Below are 21442 nucleotides of genomic sequence, written 5' to 3'. Positions count from 1 at the left end.
AGACAATATCATCACCAAAACGAAAAACTAGTAAAGACAAACAGCAATTTTTAACCTAAACACCAAACAGAAAAATAGCAACACGAACCCAACAACAACCGAAAGTGAACTCAGGTGCTTCACGGGAGTTAGCAGTTTCTGTTCCACTAGTGACATCCGCCGTGTTACTACTGTTAAACTACTCTGATGAGTCCTCAATCATGATTAGGCATTTAGTTATAATAGAACTGAACCGTTATCCACAAGGCAAATTGAAGACGAACACTTATATTTGAATATGATTTTAATTATCCGCCGTTTGTTTTTGAAGGAATATTACTTAATTACTGTAATGTTTATAACATATTCTTCAGTTAAGACATTAAATAGATATTTTCATAGTGTAGAGAAAGAAGAAGGTTGCAAGAACGTATCTTTAAATGAATACTTGTGGAAAAGATAAATCTTATATAAATTGTAAATACTAGTAACATTTTGTTTGATTTGTTTGCAGTAAAAGTCCCACGTAAGTACTTTCGAGTTTATCCGATGAACACTTTAAATTGAAAAAAAAAACAATTAATTTTCAAGGTCTGTTATTTAAGATTACAGAATCAACGTGTAAATAAGCTTTAATTTCGTATGCTGTGTTTCATATTCCCGATTGTGACATTTTTACTGACAGTGAATTCCCATGGCGGGTGATGCATGCATAACTTCATATAACTCTTGTGGATAGTTGTCTCATTGGCAATCGTATCACATCTTGTTTCTATAATAACTGTCGACGGATCCGGTCTCGCTACTTTTCGAGTTCGTACGATTCCCTCTGTTTCTGTTTGTTACCTTGATTTTTCTCTTCCTTATCGATTTACAAGATGAAAACATCGGTATACTAATTTTGGATCAAGGTTAACAAACTTCCCATGTTTTCTATTTTTTTCTATATAACCTACCACTTCCTGTTACACATTTCATCCTTGTCGTCCAATTCACCATACACACTCGATGAGTTTAAAGAGGAACACAGAAGATAAGTTATGTGGGTTCTTTCGAATGAATTGTTTGATTGGAGGTAAACATTTCGCCCTGTACACTTTAAAAAGATATAATAGAAGCTGTATATTTCGTTTCGTTTTACAAATATTCGAATATGATATCAAACAGATTTTCACATCTTGTACGTCTTATTGTGCAGAACTGGTCTGTAACAGTATTCTATTGGCAGATACAAAGAATGTTTTATGTACCTTTTAATTGTGTGTATAAAGCTATTTGTATTTTAGTACGCAATAGTTTTAATTGTTGTAAAACGTTTTAATGTAATTTCACAATGTCAAATTGGCATAGAAGATGAATAATTCATAGTTCTTGAATATCATTGTTCACTGAGTGACAGATAATTTCAATATAAGGAGAAGGTATGATAATGCGATTTGTTGCCCCTTGAATTATGATAAACATCTTTCAAATGTTCACTAGACATTAGACTGTTAAATATCAGTATTGATATTTGTGAATTGTGTCTCTTATATTTGCACTGAGGTTTCAAACTTCTTCATCCCCAAGGGTGACTGGGGAATAGGAATATGGTCACCATTGGTCTTCCTCCAACCAGCAGTAGAACCCTTGCCAAAGTGGGGCGTCCGTTTGGCTGTGCGGGATGTACAAGTAAACAGCCTTGTCCGTTTAGAATGGGGACATCAAATCCGATGCCTCGTGTAAAGGAGAGTGCCACGCTCATTGCGCATTAAAAACCCTTGCAACAACTATTTGAGGGGTCCGTATGTAGCTTGTTGCAAGGCTAAATTTCTGTCCCTATCGAATATACCCGAATTTTCCTGTGGCAGTCCAAATTTCCACGACCTTCATCCCGAACGGCCTCTATCACATGACCTACATATTTATTGTTAATTTGTTCTCGTCCTGAACATGCATGAAATATTTTTCACTGGACGTTAAGCAACCAAAAATCAAGAATCAATCAATCAAACTTCTTGAATTTAGTGCAAAACTTTAAGTAACCTTGGATTAATCATCAAGCTGGAAATAACTTTGATGAAGGATTCCGACAATACCTAGAATATGTCGTTAATTGACACTTACGACTCCCTTACATTGGACACTTGGTCAGCCCATGACACTTTGCATATTTACTTGTTCGTTATTCGTCTTGATGTGTTAAGGTAGTGCATTGTGGTATAATTATGTAAATATCAGGATATGAATGTCCCGTTGGTATCTTTCGCCACTCTCTTATATGACTAAGCTAATGCCTCAATTTGCATTACACAGGTTTGGATTTATGCAAATTTTACAAATTTTTAAGCATGTAATTAATGTACGGAAAACACAGACGTTATTTTACTCTCATGCGTGTATTATTTATCATTAAATATGAAAAGCCCATTGAAAGATCATGATATTCACTCATATAACAGATATTGCCCGATTTACTACACATGACATTACCATTGGTCTTTGTATAACACTCTCAGTGATGGATTCAGAGTGTGAAGATAATACGACACCCAAGTGATCGCGCACACAATATTTGCGGCTTGAAACCATTTAAATGGCAACTCGATGAGCTGGGCTGTACATAAAAGCAATTTCAACATTAACCTTACCTCGGACCCTGGATTAGTCCCGGACATTTTGTACATTTACTTGTTCATTATTCTGCTTGATGTGATAAGGTACTGCATATAAAAAAAAGAAGATGTGTTATGATTGCAAATGAGACAACTGTCCACAAGAGACCAAATGACACAGAACTTAACAACTATAGGTCACTGTACAGCCTTCAACAATGAGTAAAACCCATATCGCATAGTCAGCTTTAAAAGGCACCGAAATGACAAATGTAAAACAATTCAAACGAGAAAACTAACAGCCTGATTTATGTACAAGACAATGAACGAAGAACAAATATGATATACAGCATCAAATGAAAACCACTGTTACAGGTTCCTTACTTGGGACAGGCACATACAGATTGTGGCGGGTTTAAACATGTTTGCAGGCGCCCCATCCCTCCCCTAACCTGGGACCATGGTGTAACAGTACAACATCAGAAAAAAACTATAAAAATCAGTTGAAAAGGGCTTAACTCATCGGATCGATACAAAGCAGAAATACATCAAACAAAAACACAGAGTGGACGTGGCAGGGTACTTATACATTCCCACAACAAACAGACACTAAGTACAGATCTGGGAGTACTCGCAGTTACTGACCTTTAGTTCAAAGCCAATGACAATTAATAAAAAAAATCATGCATCTAAGACTTAAATATCAATCAGTACACATCCAACATCCAATGAATTTAGTGTACAGACGTCATTAATAGTCAGAGAAAAACATGACATTGTGCAATGCTAAGATTCAGGTATCGATTGATTGTACAGCCATGAATGTGCATATGTATATAAAAATAATATTTAGTTTGATTTTAATGATGATGTTTGAATATCAGGATATGACTACCCTAATGTCCTAATTTGCGTCAGGTTAGACGTTTTAACTCCTTTTTGTCTGCTTGTAGCACTTTTTTATAATGTTTTTTGCCATAAAAATATTTCAATTTTCATAACAGCTATAGGTTGTAACGTCCCAAAGGATTGTCAAATCAAAAATCCGTATACTGATTTGCCCTGCAATGGATGTGAACCAAAGGAGGATGATGGCCTATGCTGTAGAGGATGCAAAATCCCACGCAATCAACATTATGCATAAATAAAGAGATTTATAGCTATATATCCATTGTTATGATACTACATATCTTTATCGGCTTATGAGCATTGCCGTTGCGAGCTATTGGTATCACATTGTAGAAATATGTCACCTGTTTTAGCCTGATTTCTGAAACCACTAAGATCTAAAACGGTTGGAGAGAATAAAATACACAATATTCTTGCTAAAAAATTCTCCATTTCGTTTTTGATCGGTTAGGAACAATGACCGCCATAACCTTATCATGTTTTTATTATCTTCATCACCTTCACTGCAGAATTTACAATGTAAAATATTTTCAAATGTTTACGAGATGAACATATTATGACTCGTTTTAAACTGATTTGATTACATTGTATAAGATGGCATGCATCATTATGCTTGTCCGGAATATGCATGTGTAATTTGCCATTTGATATAAAATAAAAACGGGTGGGTACTTTTTCTATAAGAAAGTATACACAGACGTGCCGCTAAAATGGGTCATTTTTTGATACGTTAATATAGCAATGGGTTGCAATGTCACCATGGTAAAATGTCAATTGGTCAGTAATTTTCATCATTTCGAAAAATTGAAAATGTGACAACTGAGAAATTTATGATTGGCTTTTGATTTTGGCATGAAATATATTTACGGGTCGGGATTTTCATAAGACTTCAATACTAGTATATGAATGGGGTTGTTTTTGAAATGTCAGCGACATGTCTTTTCCAAAATCCGGTGTTGAGATCCCCTGTGTTAAAAAGGTAAATAGATGGACGTGTACGTAATAAGGACGATTTCTTGACTTGTACTCTTGTAAAACATTTCAAGCCGTTTTTAAATATATATTAACCTTTATCATTTGACCATTATAATAAAAAAGATTCGAACAATACAATTTCGCACGAAGCAGGCAGGGAAGAGCACACAAAGGGAGCAATCAAAAACGTTGAAAACATCCCGTACCATGGCCAAAAGGAAAACGACGAAAAGACAAAATAACAGTTAAAAAACACTACACAGACAACTAACGATAACAAATTTATTTCAGAAATGTGTTATCTAGTGCAAATTTTTCTATATACATTGTAAAGGGATATTTAAACTCATGAGTCGAAAAAACAAACTGACATGCCATGGCAAAAACTCAGCAACAAGAACCCTTATAAAAAACGGTGATTATCTCAGGTGCTTCGGAAGGGTATGCAAATCCTGCTTCATATGTGGCACCCGTCGTGTTGCTCATTTAAATACACATTTGGTTATAGTTCTAATTCGGTTGTTCCCATTCAAGGAAAAGAGGACGGGATTGTCGTTATGACAATTGGAACATATCCGTAGTCATCAGTGAACCAGACATTCCTTATCGGTCAACCAACTAGTGATGGTGTCCGAAAATGTTTGAATGGATGATTTCAACTTCACCACTTGGAACTATTGCTTTAATAGCTTCCTTGTAAGCCGCAATCCTCCTCCATCAATGAACTCACGATAGGAAATGCAAGTTTTTGAATAGCATATCGTAAAGTTTTGTTCTCAACCGTCTCTCATTGTCAACTTCTAGGTGCAAGTCGAAATACCATGTAGACTTAACTGTATCTGTTGTATCCATTATTTCAAGTTCAATGGGATCGATGCATTTAACCTAATCACCAAACTTTGAATTATTCAGTGACAGGACATCATCTTTATAGTGGGACGTGAAGTTAAAGGGTAATGCTAGCTTCTTTTCTTTCTTTCTGAAGAAGCTCCTGTATGAAGTCAACCTCATATGAATAAATGAACAAATCTTTAATTACATTTCTAACAAAGATGTTGATTCAGATTTGTAAAAAGGAGATATAAAAAGTAATTTCAGAGGAAAATACCGAACCGAAATGACTCAAATGAGAGGTCACTTTAGTTAATCGATATTCAAAACTTGAAATTCAATTTTCACTGAACTTAAAACGGAACACTAACTGATATTCAGGTGTAATTGATAAGTTAACATTTGCGATAACGGACGAAAGTGTAAACAACTATATGCCACTGTACGGCCTTCAACAATGAGCTTAACCCATACCGTATAGTAACTTCTGGAAGCCTAGATATGATCAAATGTAAAACAATGCAACAGAGAAGCCCAATAGCCTGAGTAATAATTAAAACAACAAACGGAATAATATGACAGATATCAACCACTGAATAACAGGCTCCTATATCTTTCGGCACGCACAAAAAATGTGCCTGAGTTAACAATGTTTGTGAGCGCTTATCCTCTCCAATTCTAGGACAGTAATGTAACAGCATAATATAAGATTAAACTGTAAAGATAAGTTCAAAAGGATTGAACGAAGGACAGAAATCTAACAACAACAAAACTAGCCATAAGTTATCGATCTAAAGTATTCGCAGCTACCTAAAGCTATTTCAAAGCCTATTTCTTCTAATAAGCTAAAATGTTTCAAGACTAGAATATTAATTCCACACTGTCTTAGTCACAGAGTTCTTGATTATTTAAAGTCAGCATATTACCAAGAGTACGATAGGTGTCATTTATATTTATTATTTAATTGAATTTAGACGGCTCTTTACTAATTTTGGCGATACACTGTGATTCAACAACATACAGGAACAAGTCTGATATCTTTTGAACTACCTTTTGCATTACAGAAGAAGTAATTTTATGAGTTGCAGCAAAGGAGATTTATTTGATCAAAGGACCATTTTATTGAAATAAAACAAAAATCTTTTTGATAAGACATTGTGGAAGTATAGTGTAGAAAGCCGAAAAGCCATCAATGTCAACCAAATTGAAAGGACCTTCAAAAGTAGAAGATTTTTCTGAACATATTCAAAGAGTGTTTACACTCCAAAAATAATGAATTCTATTATTTACATAATGCTTTATTGCCAATTAAGATATATGTTTTTAAACTACAAATAGTCAAGAAACTATATAAAAATTATAACAGAAATATCAGTTGTAGAAAATGTTCTAGAAGCCTAGAAGATATGTGACTTTTTGCAATGTAGTTTAAGTAGTCAATACATGGTAGCAACCATCATAGAAGTGTCCTTCATCCTAAATAAATCTGTCTCAGGTTAACAGAAGAACGTGTGAAACAACCGGTAATGGTAAATAATATCGTTCAATAATATACCATTGTTTATTGCAATTCCAGATAGCATCGTCCAGTACCATACCATTGTTCATTGCGATTCTAGATAACATCATCCAATGCCATACCATTGTTCATTGCAATTCCAAATTACATTGTCCAGTAATATACAATTGTTCATTGCAATTCTAGATTACATCGTCCAGTACCATACCACTGCGCATTGTAATTGCATATATCATAGTCTAGTACTATACCATTGTCTATTGCAATTGCAGATAACATTGTTCAAGATCATACATCCTTCGTTGAATTCCAGACAAAATCGTTCAGTACCATACCACTATTCATTGCAATTGTAGATAATATCGTTCAGTATCATTATATTCCATTGTTCATTGCAATTGCAGATAACATCGTCCAGTACCAGGCATGGGGTAATGCAAATTTGTAATTGTAATGCATGGTAATGCATTACATTTTTCCAAGTAATTGCATGTAATGTGTAATGCAGCAATTTTTGCATTACATGTAATTGTAATTTAATGCATTACTTTAGCAAAAAGTTGTGTAATTTCATGCATTACATTGCATTACATGGCATTACTTTTTTCACATACTATATATCTTTAACAGATTGTCGGAGATTAAATTAAAGCAGAATTTAAGATTTTCGATTAACTAAGAACATAATCATTTAAATATTGATTTTCTATTTTACTTATTTTTCACACTTTACATAAATCACTAGAGGGAATTCGGTGATTAAGCCTTGCCCCAGGTAGAACCTGAAAAGAAAAAAAATAAAGTGATATAAATACTAGAATGACCAAATTACAATTCTAAATGAATAACACAACACTGTGTATCAGATAGAGTTTTTTTTTAATTATTACATTTTACTTTATACATTTACCTGCATAAAAAGATTGATATTTGAAAAGCATTACTGTAAAAGTGTTCCATTGTTGTCAAAAGATCACATGATTAAATAACAGATAATTTAACATTGTCGTAAAACACTAATTTGTTTGTTTTACAATCAATCTTTTCACCATTTTGACACTTGGTCATAAATTAAGCTCTATGTTTATTATATAATCAGGAAAGAAATTCTCAGTAAATATTTTGATAGAAATTAAAAAAAAATAATGCATATTTATAAAAGTAAAGTTAACATTAAGTTAAAATAAGTATTAAACTTCATCTCTGTAATTCCTTTTTTGAGAAAACACAGAGATGTTTACCTTTAAACATTAAAACCAAAGATAGAAGAGCAATCTACTTTGATAGTTTTTTGTCGAGCCTGCGACTTTTGTCGCAGACAGCTCGACATAGGGATAGTGATCCGGCGGCAGCGGCGGCGGCGTTAACTAACTTCTTAAAAGCTTTATATTTTAGAAGGTGGAAGACCTGGATACTTCATACTTTGTATATAGATGCCTTATGTTATGAAGTTTCCATCTGTCACATGTCCATTGTCCTTGACCTCATTTTCATGGTTCAGTGACTACTTGAATAAAAAAGATTTTTTGTAATGTTAATTTCTCTCTTATTATGAGTAATAGGATAACTATATTTGGTATGTGCGTACCTTGCAAGGTCCTCATGCCCGTCAGATAGTTTTCACTTGACCTCGACCTCGTTTCATGGATCAGTGAACAAGGTTAAGTTTTGGTGGCCAAGTCCATATCTCGGATACTAGAAGCAATCGGTCTAGCATATTCGATGTATGGAAAGACTGTAAGGTGTACATGTCCAACTGGCAGGTGTCACCTTACCTTGACCTCATTTTCATGGTTAAGTGGTTATAGTTAAGTTTTTGTGTTTTGGACTGTTTTTCTTATACTGTATGCAATAGGTCTACTTTATTTGGTGTATGGAATGATTGTAAGGTGTACATGTCTAGCTGGCAGGTGTCTTGTTACCTTGACCTCATTTTCATGGTTCAGTGGTCAAAGTTAAGTTTTTGAGTTTTGGTCTTTTTTTTCTAATACTATATGCAATAGGTCATCTATATTTGGTGTAAGGAAATATTTTCTGATGTACATGTCAGTCTTGCAGGTTTTATTTGACCTTGACCTCATTTTCACGGTTCATTGCTCAGTGTTAAGTTTTTGTGTTTTGATCTGTTTTTCTAATACTATAAGCAATAGGTCAACTTTATTTGTTGTATGGAAGGATTACAAGCTGTACATGTCTGCCTGGCATGGTTCATCTGACCTTGACCTCATTTTCATGGTTCATTGGTCAATGTTTAGTTTTCTTGGTTAAGTCTGTATCTTAGAAACTATAAACAATAGGTTAACTATATTTAGTGTATTGAATGATTGTAAGGTGTACATGTATTTCTTGTTTGGTTTATATGACCTTGACCTCATTTTCGTGGATCATGTTAAGTGTATGTGATAGTTGTAGTAAAGCTTTATATTTAAGACTATCAACATAATATCAATGATTAGTAAAGAAGGCGAGACATTTCAGCGCGTGCACTCTTGTGTGAAACAGTCGGGTAGTCAGAAATATTATTCATCATGAAACCTTCGAAACCCTTATGATGTTGAAATGTAATAGTCGTATTGAATAGACTTTTTACATATATACTTAAATTCAATACATGGAACAGTTACTGCATATGCTAGAATCTTTTGTGACTTCATGTTGTTTTCAAAATGTTTGATTTTTCTTTTCACTTGATAATAAAATTTACAAATGTAATGTGTAATTCAATGCAATACTTTGCAAAAGTAATTGTAATATAATGCATTACTTTGATAAATGCATGTAATTGTAATTGTAATTAAATGCATGGTTTTGTCAAAGTATTTGTAATATAATGCATTACATTGCAATGTAATTCGCCCCACGCCTGTCCAGTACTATACCATTGTTCATTGCAATTCCAGATAATATCGTTCAATACTATACCATCGTACATTACGATTCCTCATAACATTGTCCAGTACCATACCATTGTTCCTTGCAATTCCAGATAACATCGTCCAGTACCACACCACTGTTCATTACAATTCAAGATAACATTGTCCAGTACCATACCACTGTTCATTGCAATTCCAAATAACATCGTCTAGTACCATACCACTGTTCCTTGCAACTGCAGGTAACATCGTCCAGTACTTTACCATTGTGTCGTCCAGTGTCATACCAGTGTTCATCGCAACTGCAGATAACATCGTCCAGTACCATTCCATTGTTCGTTGCAATTCCAATAAAACATCGTCCAGTTCAATACCATTGTGTATTGCAATTCCAGTTTAAAAAAATTATCAGTGATACTTGTTTGGTATATCAGAAGCATGTTTCGTCTGTTTAATCCATCAGCGGTGTTCAATTCAAAGCAGTTAAAAGGCCGTGTTTATGAGTATATATTCATTTATAAATATCCGTTCCTTGATATTTTTTACCATCTAGTATATTGTCAAGTAAAAAAATAATGTTATAATCGAATGTCACATCAAGACCTTACGCTAACTTATGGCATTTTTTCCATTTGATTGTTACTAATTGTGGCTTCAAAGACGACAAAGCAAAAGGGGAATTATCGTCGGGATTTTGACTAAAACAACAACTTCAAATTTGCTCAAAGTATCAAAGTGCATACAATTAAGAAATATAAACGACAATGTTTTTCTTTGTAATGACGTCATTATATGTGCAAACTTAACATAACTTAAGGGAAATGTTTATGTAATGCAGATGTTTTATCCGTCCCAAATATTAAAATAAACCACGCCCACTGACCATCAATTCAAAAATAAAGCCCACCGACCTTGTATAACATATACACTGTTTTCATGTGTTCGCTTTTAATCAATGACATTCCTAAAATTTTATAGAAGGAAAGATGAATTAATACCTGTCAAGTTATTCTGGTAATTGAAGCTGCAACTTTAAAGTCAAGGAAAATATGATGGTACTAGAGATCTTTGAGTAAATAATTTTAAAGGATATGCATATGTTTATATCAAAACCTTTAAATTAGCAATTAACTAAAGAATGTTTTTATGCACCACCTAACATACGGCTAAATCATATACCACTTTATGCACCCACCTAACATACGACTAAAACATATACCACTTTATGCACCCACCTAACATACGACTAAAACATATACCACTTTATGCACCCACCTAACATACGACTAAATCATATACCACTTTATGCACCCACCTAACATACGACTATATCATATACTATTGTATGCACCACCTAACATACGAATTCGAATGCATATTATATGTACATTTTTTTTTTTGGTCCAGACGTCAAATATTCGTACGGTGCATTTTTCATCAAATCACGATGAAAGGTTAACGACGGACAATTTCTTTTTTTACAAGATGTCAGAATTTGTTGCATGTTCTGCCTTCTGAATAATAAAACTATGTATGGAATTATGAAAAACTTCCAAAACAGAGGTTAATAGTCACCTATCAAACGCACTTTGAAATATTTATGGAGTTTCTTTTAATAAATAGCGTATTTGTTTTAAGAAATTCCAGGAAAAATGATACAAATTAGTGAAAACCAAAATATTTGTCCGCGATTCAATTGTTAATCACCAAAAAACCATATAACATATTTAATTTAGTGCTAAGGACGTTTTTTACATCATTAAAATACTGCAATCACGCATTTTCTAATTAGACAGTCACTCATAACAACTCATACGGTTGCCCAAAATACCACCATCTGCAAAAAGATAAGTTTTTGATGTTCTACGCTAAGACAAATGTAGGTAGTCAATGTAAAGTTGAAGAAACGCAAATCTTATAAATATAAAAATGTTCAAAGGATATAATATAAACAGAATTCATGCTTTGAGAGAGAATTTATGGAGCGAAACTGCATTATGTATTTTGATTGTCAGCATGAGAAAAACTGTTCCGTTTTTTCTTTTTATTTTGTTTGTAATTTCATTGTTAACATTAAAAGAAATAACGGACTTTATATATAGATAACAGTAGACAATTACAAACATTGTGACACCATTTATACAACCAAATTTATTGTTGATATATATAAACTGAAAGCTTAACATGACAACATGTAAATCATTGCAGAATTTATTTTTTTCAAATGAATTATATGTTTGTTAGTCATCTACTTCAAACAACCCATACTTTAATAAGGAGATGTGGTATGATTGCCAATGAGAAAACTATTCACCAGAGTTCAAATAAAGTGGCTGTTAGCAGTTATAAGTCACTTTTATAATTTTTGAATTTAGTCCAAACTGAAAATTCTAGATTTTTTTACCTATTAATTCGGATCAATATATAACTGACATGGACGGGCTGATTCAGACAAAGTCAAGACCAGTCAAGACTAAATTTACAGGTCAAAACTGGTTGAGACTGAGTCAATACTGGTCGAGACTGGTCGAGCATTTGCGAGACAATATTCAGACTATACCAAGATTATCAAGCACTCCATCAGACTTATAAGGTATAGTCTAGACCAAAGTCAAGTACAGTTAAGTACTGTCTGAATTTGTCGAGTCTTGTCAAATAAAATCTGTGCTTGACCTTACTGGTTGAGCACAACATATGGCCTTTTCAGACTCTGATTAGTTTGTTGTGTATCATTTTGGTGAATACATTTTGTACATGTATCCTGACAAAGTGATTAAATCAAAGATCTGATAATGCAGAATAAGATGAAAAATGAAATAGCATGATCATAACAGTAAGGCATGTAGGTGAAAGGGATGTAAGAAAACTTTCAACAACACATATATCTTGTTTATATAGTTCTAAAACAGGCATAGAAAAAAAACAACTAAAAAACTAGGAATAAACATGGGATAACACTATGAGGGTCTTCATGGGCAGGTATATCTTGCTTGATTTATATGTACTGGTATATGACCATACATATGTTCATATTTTCCCCTTGCAGTGTGAAACACTGAGATTTACTCCAAAACTTGGTGTTCATGATGTAATCTGATTGGGGAAAGTTATAATTTTCGGTACTTTGTTTTTCTAAATAATATCTAGCAATGGTGATATAATTCAAACCATTTTAATTTGTATAATCGAAAACATATTAATGATTCAGGAGAAAGAGATTTACGTGATGAAATCTAAAAGATAAATAGTGTGAATTTAGAACGCGATTCTAAACGGGATTTTAATCTCAATTATTGATTTTACGTTAAAAATCTAAGTGTTTTGTAAATCTTAATATAAAATTCAAATTTCCTCAAGTCATGAAGAAATAAATAATTATTTTACCGTATAATATAAATGGACATTCAATAACAGGTGCCCCAATTTCGAGTTACGTGATTTTACATCGACTTTTTTCTCATTTTGACGTTTACCGCCATAAGCTTGGAAATGTCATGGCGGGTCACATATGTCAAAACTGTCAGACGACTTCTTATAGGAGTTATTACCCTTTAAGCCAAATTTACATATTTTTTTTCATTTTTGCCTCTTATCTTCAAAACTATAATAGATAGAGGGAAACTTTAAATCTCAAAAATGATTAGCAAGACAAGATCTACAAACAAGTTTCATGGTCGAAATCGTCAGTCGACTCCTTATAAGAGTTATTGTCCTTTGATGATGATTTTTATAATTGTTTCGCCTTTTTGCCTTATATCTTAAAAAAATATAATAGAAAGATAGAAACTTAAATAAGCAAAAATGATCAGCAAGACAAGATCTACAATTAAGACTATATAAAGGAAATCGCCCAACATATCTTTATTGGAGTGAATTCCCTTTAATGAAGATTTTACCGTTTGTTTTGCGTGTTGCCTTATATGATAAAAATTAGAATTGATAAATAGACACTTATAATCACAAAAATGATCAGCAAGGCAAGATCTACTAAAAAGTCAAATTTTGCCATTATAGTTAGTAGACTGTCACTCTTTATAAGAGTGATTGCCCTTAAATGAGGATTTTTTTACTCTCTTTTGTGTTTTGAACAAAAACGAAAGAAGATAGAGAGAAACTAAACAGACTAAATGATTAGCAATAAAAGATCAACAAAACAGAGATCTTTGTAATGAATTATATTCTCGTCTATAATGTTGGAGAGTGTCCTTTTTTAATATGCACAAAGGCCAAGTAGAGCGACAAAGGCTCTTTAGAGCCTCTAGTTAGATATGCTAAAACATTTTCTCCTGATATTGACAACAATCGTTGTGTTATCCAAACAATGACAAGCAAAAAGGTCCCTATTTGCTGATGGTAATACAGCCCTTGGATGGTGTAAACTTCCCAAAATATGGTGCAATGGTAGAAGGTGTATGGTGCTATGGTGTATGGTGTAAGGGGAATGGTGTAATGGTGTAACGTGCGATCGGGAATGGTGTGAATGAATGGTGTACGACATTTAAAACTATGCAAAATATTGATAAGAACTGATTTTTAATTTTATACAGTATTGTGATCAAAATTCGTTTTTAAAAAAAAATAAATACTTTTGTAGTCGCACGCTTTCTTTAAAATTATATTGCATTATGGTGTAATGTGTTAGGTGTATGGTGTAATAGCACAGGGTGTATGGTGTAATGGTGTATGGTGAATGGTGTAATGGTGTATGGTGTTAGTGGGAAGTTTACACCATCCCAGGACTGTATTTAGAGCAACTGAAAAAATTCTTTAAGAGGCTGATCCTTGACCAATATCATATTAATTCCAGTTTGTAATAATTCAAAAAATTCAAAATTTGAACATCATGTTAAGATTTTATGAATGAATTTTCAACTTACCACCTGATACTCTACATATAGGATTTACCTCCCTTTGACTGTTCAGTCTCTCAAAAAATTAAAACGTCTCGATGACTCTCATCTTAATCATATAATCATAGTCACCAAGACGCAAACGTCACCCTACCAAATCAGTTTTATTTTGTGGTCATTATACTAAATAACCATAGAAAAATATACTAAATAGGGAGGTAGGGCAGGCAATTACTCAGGTGGTAAGTAGAAAATTCATTAATAAAATCTGAACTTGATGTTCAAATTTTGAATTTCATTTCATTCATTTTCTACTTACCACCTGATACTTTACATATAGGATTAGATTACAAAGCCTTACCTTCCATTGGAGGTCGGGTAATTTTTCTATGGCTCTGCATATCTTTTCTTCTCTCTCCTTATCTCAGTAGATGTTCAATTTTCTATTTTACAAATGTACATATTTACAATGTTTTCACTGCATCCAAGCAGAAACAATAAATTTTAAATTCTCTTTTTACTAAAAACTTTCACATCCACATTTCTAAAGTAAATTTAGTAAAAGTTTTATCCGTCGACCAATCTGCCGATTCTAGAATACTTTTCATGCTTGCTCCATTAAATAGAGCCCATGATGGTCCAATCGCTCTAGTGGAATGTGCATTCACTGTAAAATCATCTTCTCCATAGGCCATTTTTAAAGTATTCACAATGGTCTGTAAGAAAAAGGTTTAAAAGGTTTCACTAGTGAAAAAAACAGTTTGCCTTCTTCTTTTCTAACTTTCTCAGTTCTCTTTAAATAGATGGCAATTGCTCTCTTTTGATCCAATTTCTTATTGTCTTTAAAACATGGTACACAAATATTTGAACCATAATGATTCTGTCTGTCCTGTTTAGACAACCCAGGTCTTAAAAACGTAATACCTCTACTTTGAACATTGACAAAACCCTCTCCAATCCTTAATGCTTGAAGGTCCGAGTATCTCCTGAACGTTGTGATTGCTGCAAGAAAAACAACTTTATAAGCTACAAATTTAATCTCAGCTTCACGTAAAGGTTCAAAAGGTGATTTTTGTAACATGTCTAGAATTTTATGTAAATCCCATTCAGTTACTAATTTCACTTTTGGTGGTCTTGAATTGAATACCCCTTTTAACAATCTAATAATATAGAGATGTTGACCGATCTGTTTATTGTTAATAGGTGATAAAAGTGATGAAAGCATTGACCTATATCCCGCAATAGTGCAATATTGCAAACCTGATGTATTACAAAGATGTAAGAAAATCTGCACAATCTGCTAGATTTGATGTATAGGGATCTTTTTTCCTCTCACTACACCAGCAATTAAACTTTTTGAATTTGCTTGCGTAATCTTTTTTTGTACCAGATCTCCAGGATGCCCTGGGTAGCTTTCTAGTGTCTCGTTAAAAGCCTTTATTTATGAAATTTCGGTTGATAGCAGCCATGCTGTTAATTTGAACACTTCTGGGTTTGGATGATGAATTTGTGTTTTTGGTTGATGTAGAAATTTTTTGAGTATAGGAATGTTTATTGGTTTTGCTATTGACTTTTGTAGAAGTTCTGTGTACCAATGTCTTCTTGGCCACAGTGGAGCAATTAGTATTATCCGACATTTGTACTGACTCATGTGTTCCAGAACGTTTGGTATTAGGCAAATTGGTGGAAACGCATATGCCCACATGTTCTCCCACGAAATTGTCAATGCATCTACTGCTAGGGCCCTGTAATGCGGAATCCAAACACAAAACACTGGTTCTTTGTGATTGTCTCCCGATGGAAAACAAATCGATCTTTGGATTCCCCCATATTGAAAAAATTGTTTGAACAACTTGATCGTGCAGTGTCCATTCTGTTGGGAATACTTTTTGCGTGACAACTGATATGACAATATATTGTTTCGACCTGCTATGTGAGCTGCCCTTAGAACTATTTTGTTTTTGATTGCCATTTGCCACAAGTCCCAAGTCTTGTAGCATAGATCTATTGATCTGGTGCCCCCTTGTTTGTTCACATATTGAACTACTGTCATATTGTCGCTTTTGATCAGAATATTTTGCCCATGTAACTGAGGTAGAACATGTTGTACTGTGCGATGTACTGCCTCTAATCAGAATATTGATGTGTAACGATTATTGGGTTTCTGTCCATTTGCCCTGAAAAATCTGACCCTTCATGTGACCCCCAAAACCTGTTTTCGAAGCATCTGTGGTAATATTGTTATATTGGCTGACCACTGGTGAAGTGATCTGCCCTTGGCTGTGTTGGCTCTGTCTAACCACCATATCAAATGACTTTTTAGGTGTAGTGTAAAATGGTATTTGTCAAAGTAAGTCTCTTGACGAGGGTTTCCAGTAATGTAGTAAATGTAACTGGAAAGGCCTCATAAAGAGTCGACCATTTAGGATCATTTCTATTCATGATGTTATTAAACCCAATAGAACCAAATAATCCTTTGCTGTGTTGTGCTCAGTCATTAAATTTTGTATTGACATTTCTAATTTGGTCAGTCTCTCTGGAGTTGGTGACACAATTTCCTTTTTGAAATTGAAAAGTGCTCCTATGTATGTTATCGACTGAGCTTGGATCAATGATAATTTTTCTAGATTGGCAATGAACCCCAACTTTGTTAAAAGATTGAGTGTTTTCTTTCGATCTAATACAAGACTGTATTTCTGCATATTTACTAGTAACCAGTCGTCTAGATATGTCGCTAGCCTTACATTCTGAATTCTTAAATGAGCGGCTATTACTGTAACAATCATTGTAAACACCCTTGGAGCTTGAGATGTGCCGAAACATAGTGCTACAAACTGATACATTTTGCCCTGTATACAGAAGCGTAGGTATTTTCGATGTGATTTGTGAATGGGTACATGTAAATATGCATCCTTCAGATCGAGAGACAAAGCCCAATCTTGAGGTTTTACTAAATTTAGGACTTTTGTCAAAGTGTCAATTTTGAGGTGCTGCTTCACTAGATACTGATTGAGAGGTTTCAGGTTGATTACTGGTCTCAGGTCCCCCGTTTTCTTGGGAACTAGAAAAAGCGTACTGTAAAAACCCCTGACCTATTTCGGACTGAGGTACTGTCTCTATTGCACCCTTTTCTAACAATGCGTCTATTGATAAAATAATAGGAAGACTCTGTGGACTGACTTGTGTCAGCTTTATACCTGTCCAATGAGGTTCTGTCTGAAATTCCAATTTGAGACCTTTCTTTCAAAATTTTTAAAATCCATTTGTCGTCTGTTATTTTTTCCCATTCTTTTATAAAAAAAAACCTCAACCGTCCCCCCACCGGTATCTGGGGAGGCAGCGCTAAAACCTTGGCGTCAGGAACAATACTTATTTTTGGCGTTTGAAGAAAATTACCCAAGGTTTATTTGTTGAGTTCTGTTTTGCTGTAGCTCCTGACTTGAAATCACTTGCTGGTTTCTTTGGTATTTTGAACCCATTGTCTAATTTCCCTTTCTTGGAACCATTGTCATTTGTTTCATTAGTACTGGTTTCTTTCCTCTTAATAGGAAGAGAGCTAGGTAACCTTTTTAAATTCGGTAAACACTCAGCAAGTTGTTTGTTTCTCTCTGTCTTTTCCTTAAAAGAGGGACGAAAGATAGCAGAGGAACAGTCAAACTCATAGATCGAAAACAAACTGACAACGCCATGGCCAAAAATATAAAGACAAACAGACAAATAATAGTACAGATGACACAACATAGAAAACTAAAGACTAAGCAACACAAACCCCACCAAAAACTGGGGGTGATCTCAGGTGCTCCGGAAGGGTAAGCAGATCCTGCTCTACATGTGGCACCCGTCGTGTTGCTTATGTTATTACAAATCCGGTTAATAGTCTAATTCGGTAGGTCACATTCGTGAAAAAAGGAAGGGTACTGTAGTTACGACATAAGGAACATATCCGATATCATCTGTGAAACGGTTATTCCATAACAGTCAACCAACTCGTGATGGCGTACGTAAAATTTACGAAGGGATGATTTCAACTTCACCATTTGGAACTCTTGGTTTAATAGCTTCCTTGTGAGCAGCAATCCTCTATCAAGGAAATCATGATAGGAAATACAAGCCTGGGAATATCGTATCATTTAGGAGATATATACTCCGTATGCAGGCGCTGCTAGAATGTTGCTACAAAGAAATGGAAAGTTCACAATAAGGAAGCTGAAATCATCTCTTTCTTGTCAAATTGAGAACCAAATATTCCCTCAGAAGTTAAAGGTAAAGACATCATAGTATTAGCATAATCTTTCAAATCACTAAGTCCTGTGTCATACATTGTTGCTCCTTACCATATGGTGAAAAGCACCAGTTCTAGACATTTGATCGAATGTCTTTGTTGATAATGCAAATATGTCTCTCACATTTTGCACAGCACCATCTAAATTTGGTGTTTCAAACTGTAAATTGTCCAACAAAATACCAAGTGCCTGTTGTAAATAGCAAGACGTTATCAAACCCATTCTTGCAGCTAATTGTCCCTGATATGCAATTTTCTCTAAAGTCTTTAACTCTTTACTGAATAAACAAGGAACTCTACCGAAAGCCGCTTTAGGTCCAAATCTCTTGACCAACAAACTCTCAATGGTATTGTCAAAAGTAGGCACATTGAAATAATTTTAACAACTAGGGTCTACAGGGAAACTTTGTCTGTAACTGTCTCGAAAACAAGTTACCTTCTGAGGAGTATCTGACCTCCATGCCCCCTTCAAAATATCAATTTGATTTTGTTCTAATATGATACCAGTCTTATCTTTGAGCGATATGCATAAGCATCTTCTCCAAATTTTTCTCCTAGAACATTACGTCTTGAGTTCTGATTTGAGTCTGTTGTACAAAGTATCTAAATTCCCGTGATTTGGCTGCTCATCAGTAGATATCAGGGGTAATATTGGTCTGCGAGCTGCACTACATGCCTCGTCTGTGACCGTTACAGATTCTGACCTAGCAACCCCTGCTTCGGATTCTGTACGTCTTTCAACTGCCAAAATGTTCACTAATTGACTCAACTTGTCATTCAAAGATGAATACTGTTGCGACCTTCAAAATCATAAAAATCGTTTTTTTTTCTTTGATGACCTTTTCTTACTGCTACGGTTTTGTTTCTTTTCGTCCGCCATGTTGGAAGCTTCTGACATAACTGAAGCGTTTTCTTCCTCTGCTACAATATCAGAGCCTTCACTTCTCATTCTTCCAAGTTATCAATCAAAAACTTGAAACAACAGAAGTTGTTCAAGAACGTCTGAACTCTTTCGCGCAGAAAATAAAACTGATTTGGTAGGGTGACGCATGCGTCTTGGTGACTATGATTATATGATTAAGAAGAGAGTCATCGAGACGTTTTAATTTTTTGCGAGTCTGAACTGTCAAAGGGAGATAAATCCTATGTAAAGTATCAGGTGGTAAGTAGAAAATGAACGAAATGAAATCCCCTGCCCTATAAACGATAGATTAATTTTATTTTTGACACATAAATATTGATAAATCAATAAAAGTGTTTGCTTTAAGCGCAATTATACCATTTTCAGGATTTTTAAAGAATTTTGCTTTTAGCGCAATTTTACCATTTTTGACGATTTTTAAAGAATTGCAGTTTTCTGTAAATATTGCAAAACTAAAATTTTAATTTGCATTTGATTTGGAATTGTGGTATTCTCTTTTATAGGGTTCATATAACTGTTAGGCAAAAATATTATACAAGAACCAGCAATGAGCATTTAGTTTAATTCTTGCACAATTTAGGGCAAATCGTACTTTCGTGTTAATTTGACCTGTTGACACAATTTGTAATGCATTTCTGTTATTCACTGTTTACTTATTTTGTGTTATATCTCGTCTTACAATTTTTAATATGTTCCGCCTTTGATAGTATTTAGTATGACGATAAATTTTTACTTCTGTACTCGTACTATGAACAACAAATCTTTTTTGTAAAAAATGTTTCGGTACTCCTTACAACAAAATTATTATATTCAAATTTACCTGTGTACGTTACTTTATTGAACGTCATTTTGTAGGACCAACTCTTTCAATTTGTCTTTTAGTTTGGAATGGGGAATACTTGTGTAAAGTGTAGAAAGTCAAATGTTTTAATACTATTGCAAGATGAAAGAGTCTTAAATTGTATGTACTCTAAAAGATTTTTGGAATTTTTTAGTATCCACGCCACCTCTTGAATAGGTAGTTTCACAATAACTTTGAAGCCTGGCTTTGATTGCTGATAAAATTGATGTTAATAATTTAGAAAGAAGTTTCGTGGAGCACTTGGAAGACCCAGCAGTATAACGTTGTTTGTAAGGACACTTATGTAGTTTAGGTATCCAATACAGTGTAGGAAGATCTTTGGTTGAAATTCCAAATGTTCAAAGTAAATTGTTGTTAATTATAAAGTAGCATTTCGTTGTGTTGATTTATTTCAACAACCTTCTGTCTACGCTGGTTTTTCTCAATTTTTAATTATTATAAATATTAGAACATTGCACTCATAGAAAACTATGTTAAACAAAGCAGAAGAGATCAAACATGATTGCAGGACAAAGGCTACTTTTTTTAAAAGCTAACATACATATCATATTACAAACAGAAATATGAACCGTTTTCAAAACAAAACTTGTAATAAGCAACAGGACGGATGTGGCAGATCATTTTATTTTTGGGAGAAGTTAATATTCAAAAGTGCATACAAAATACAACTACTAATTGATGGAAATTAATTGTATGCTTGAAAGACGTTATATGATAATGTGAGAATAACTTGCATATATTTAACTATGTCTCTTTCAGTTTGAGCCACGCGTTTTCCTGAAAGTATTATAGATATACTTTACCGTTGCAAAATTGTATTGTTTCTTCTGGTTTGTCCTTACAGAA

The 21442-nt window shown here is 33.9% G+C and overlaps 1 protein-coding gene across 4 annotated transcripts in view; it reads left to right on the top strand.

Annotated features, from left to right (window-relative positions):
* LOC127734079 (uncharacterized) overlaps positions 1 to 21442 on the top strand; it is a 187616-nt gene that overhangs the window by 109449 nt on the left and 56725 nt on the right. Inside the window, exons 7-8 of one of the 4 annotated variants that reach the window (XM_052243706.1) lie at positions 494 to 505; positions 3578 to 3721. The exons of the other annotated variants lie outside the window; for them this stretch is intronic. Of the exons in view, the coding sequence (XP_052099666.1) occupies positions 494 to 505; positions 3578 to 3717 (152 nt within the window). The 3' untranslated portion in view covers positions 3718 to 3721. Of the gene's footprint in view, positions 1 to 493; positions 506 to 3577; positions 3722 to 21442 lie in introns of those variants that run through there. 4 annotated transcript variants of the gene reach the window in all.

Source organism: Mytilus californianus, unplaced genomic scaffold (assembly GCF_021869535.1).
Source record: "Mytilus californianus isolate M0D057914Y unplaced genomic scaffold, xbMytCali1.0.p SCAF_3, whole genome shotgun sequence".
Taxonomy (NCBI): Eukaryota; Metazoa; Mollusca; class Bivalvia; order Mytilida; family Mytilidae; genus Mytilus; species Mytilus californianus.
The sequence above is the reverse complement of the archived record's forward strand: the minus strand, read 5'-3'. Positions and strand labels throughout refer to the sequence as shown.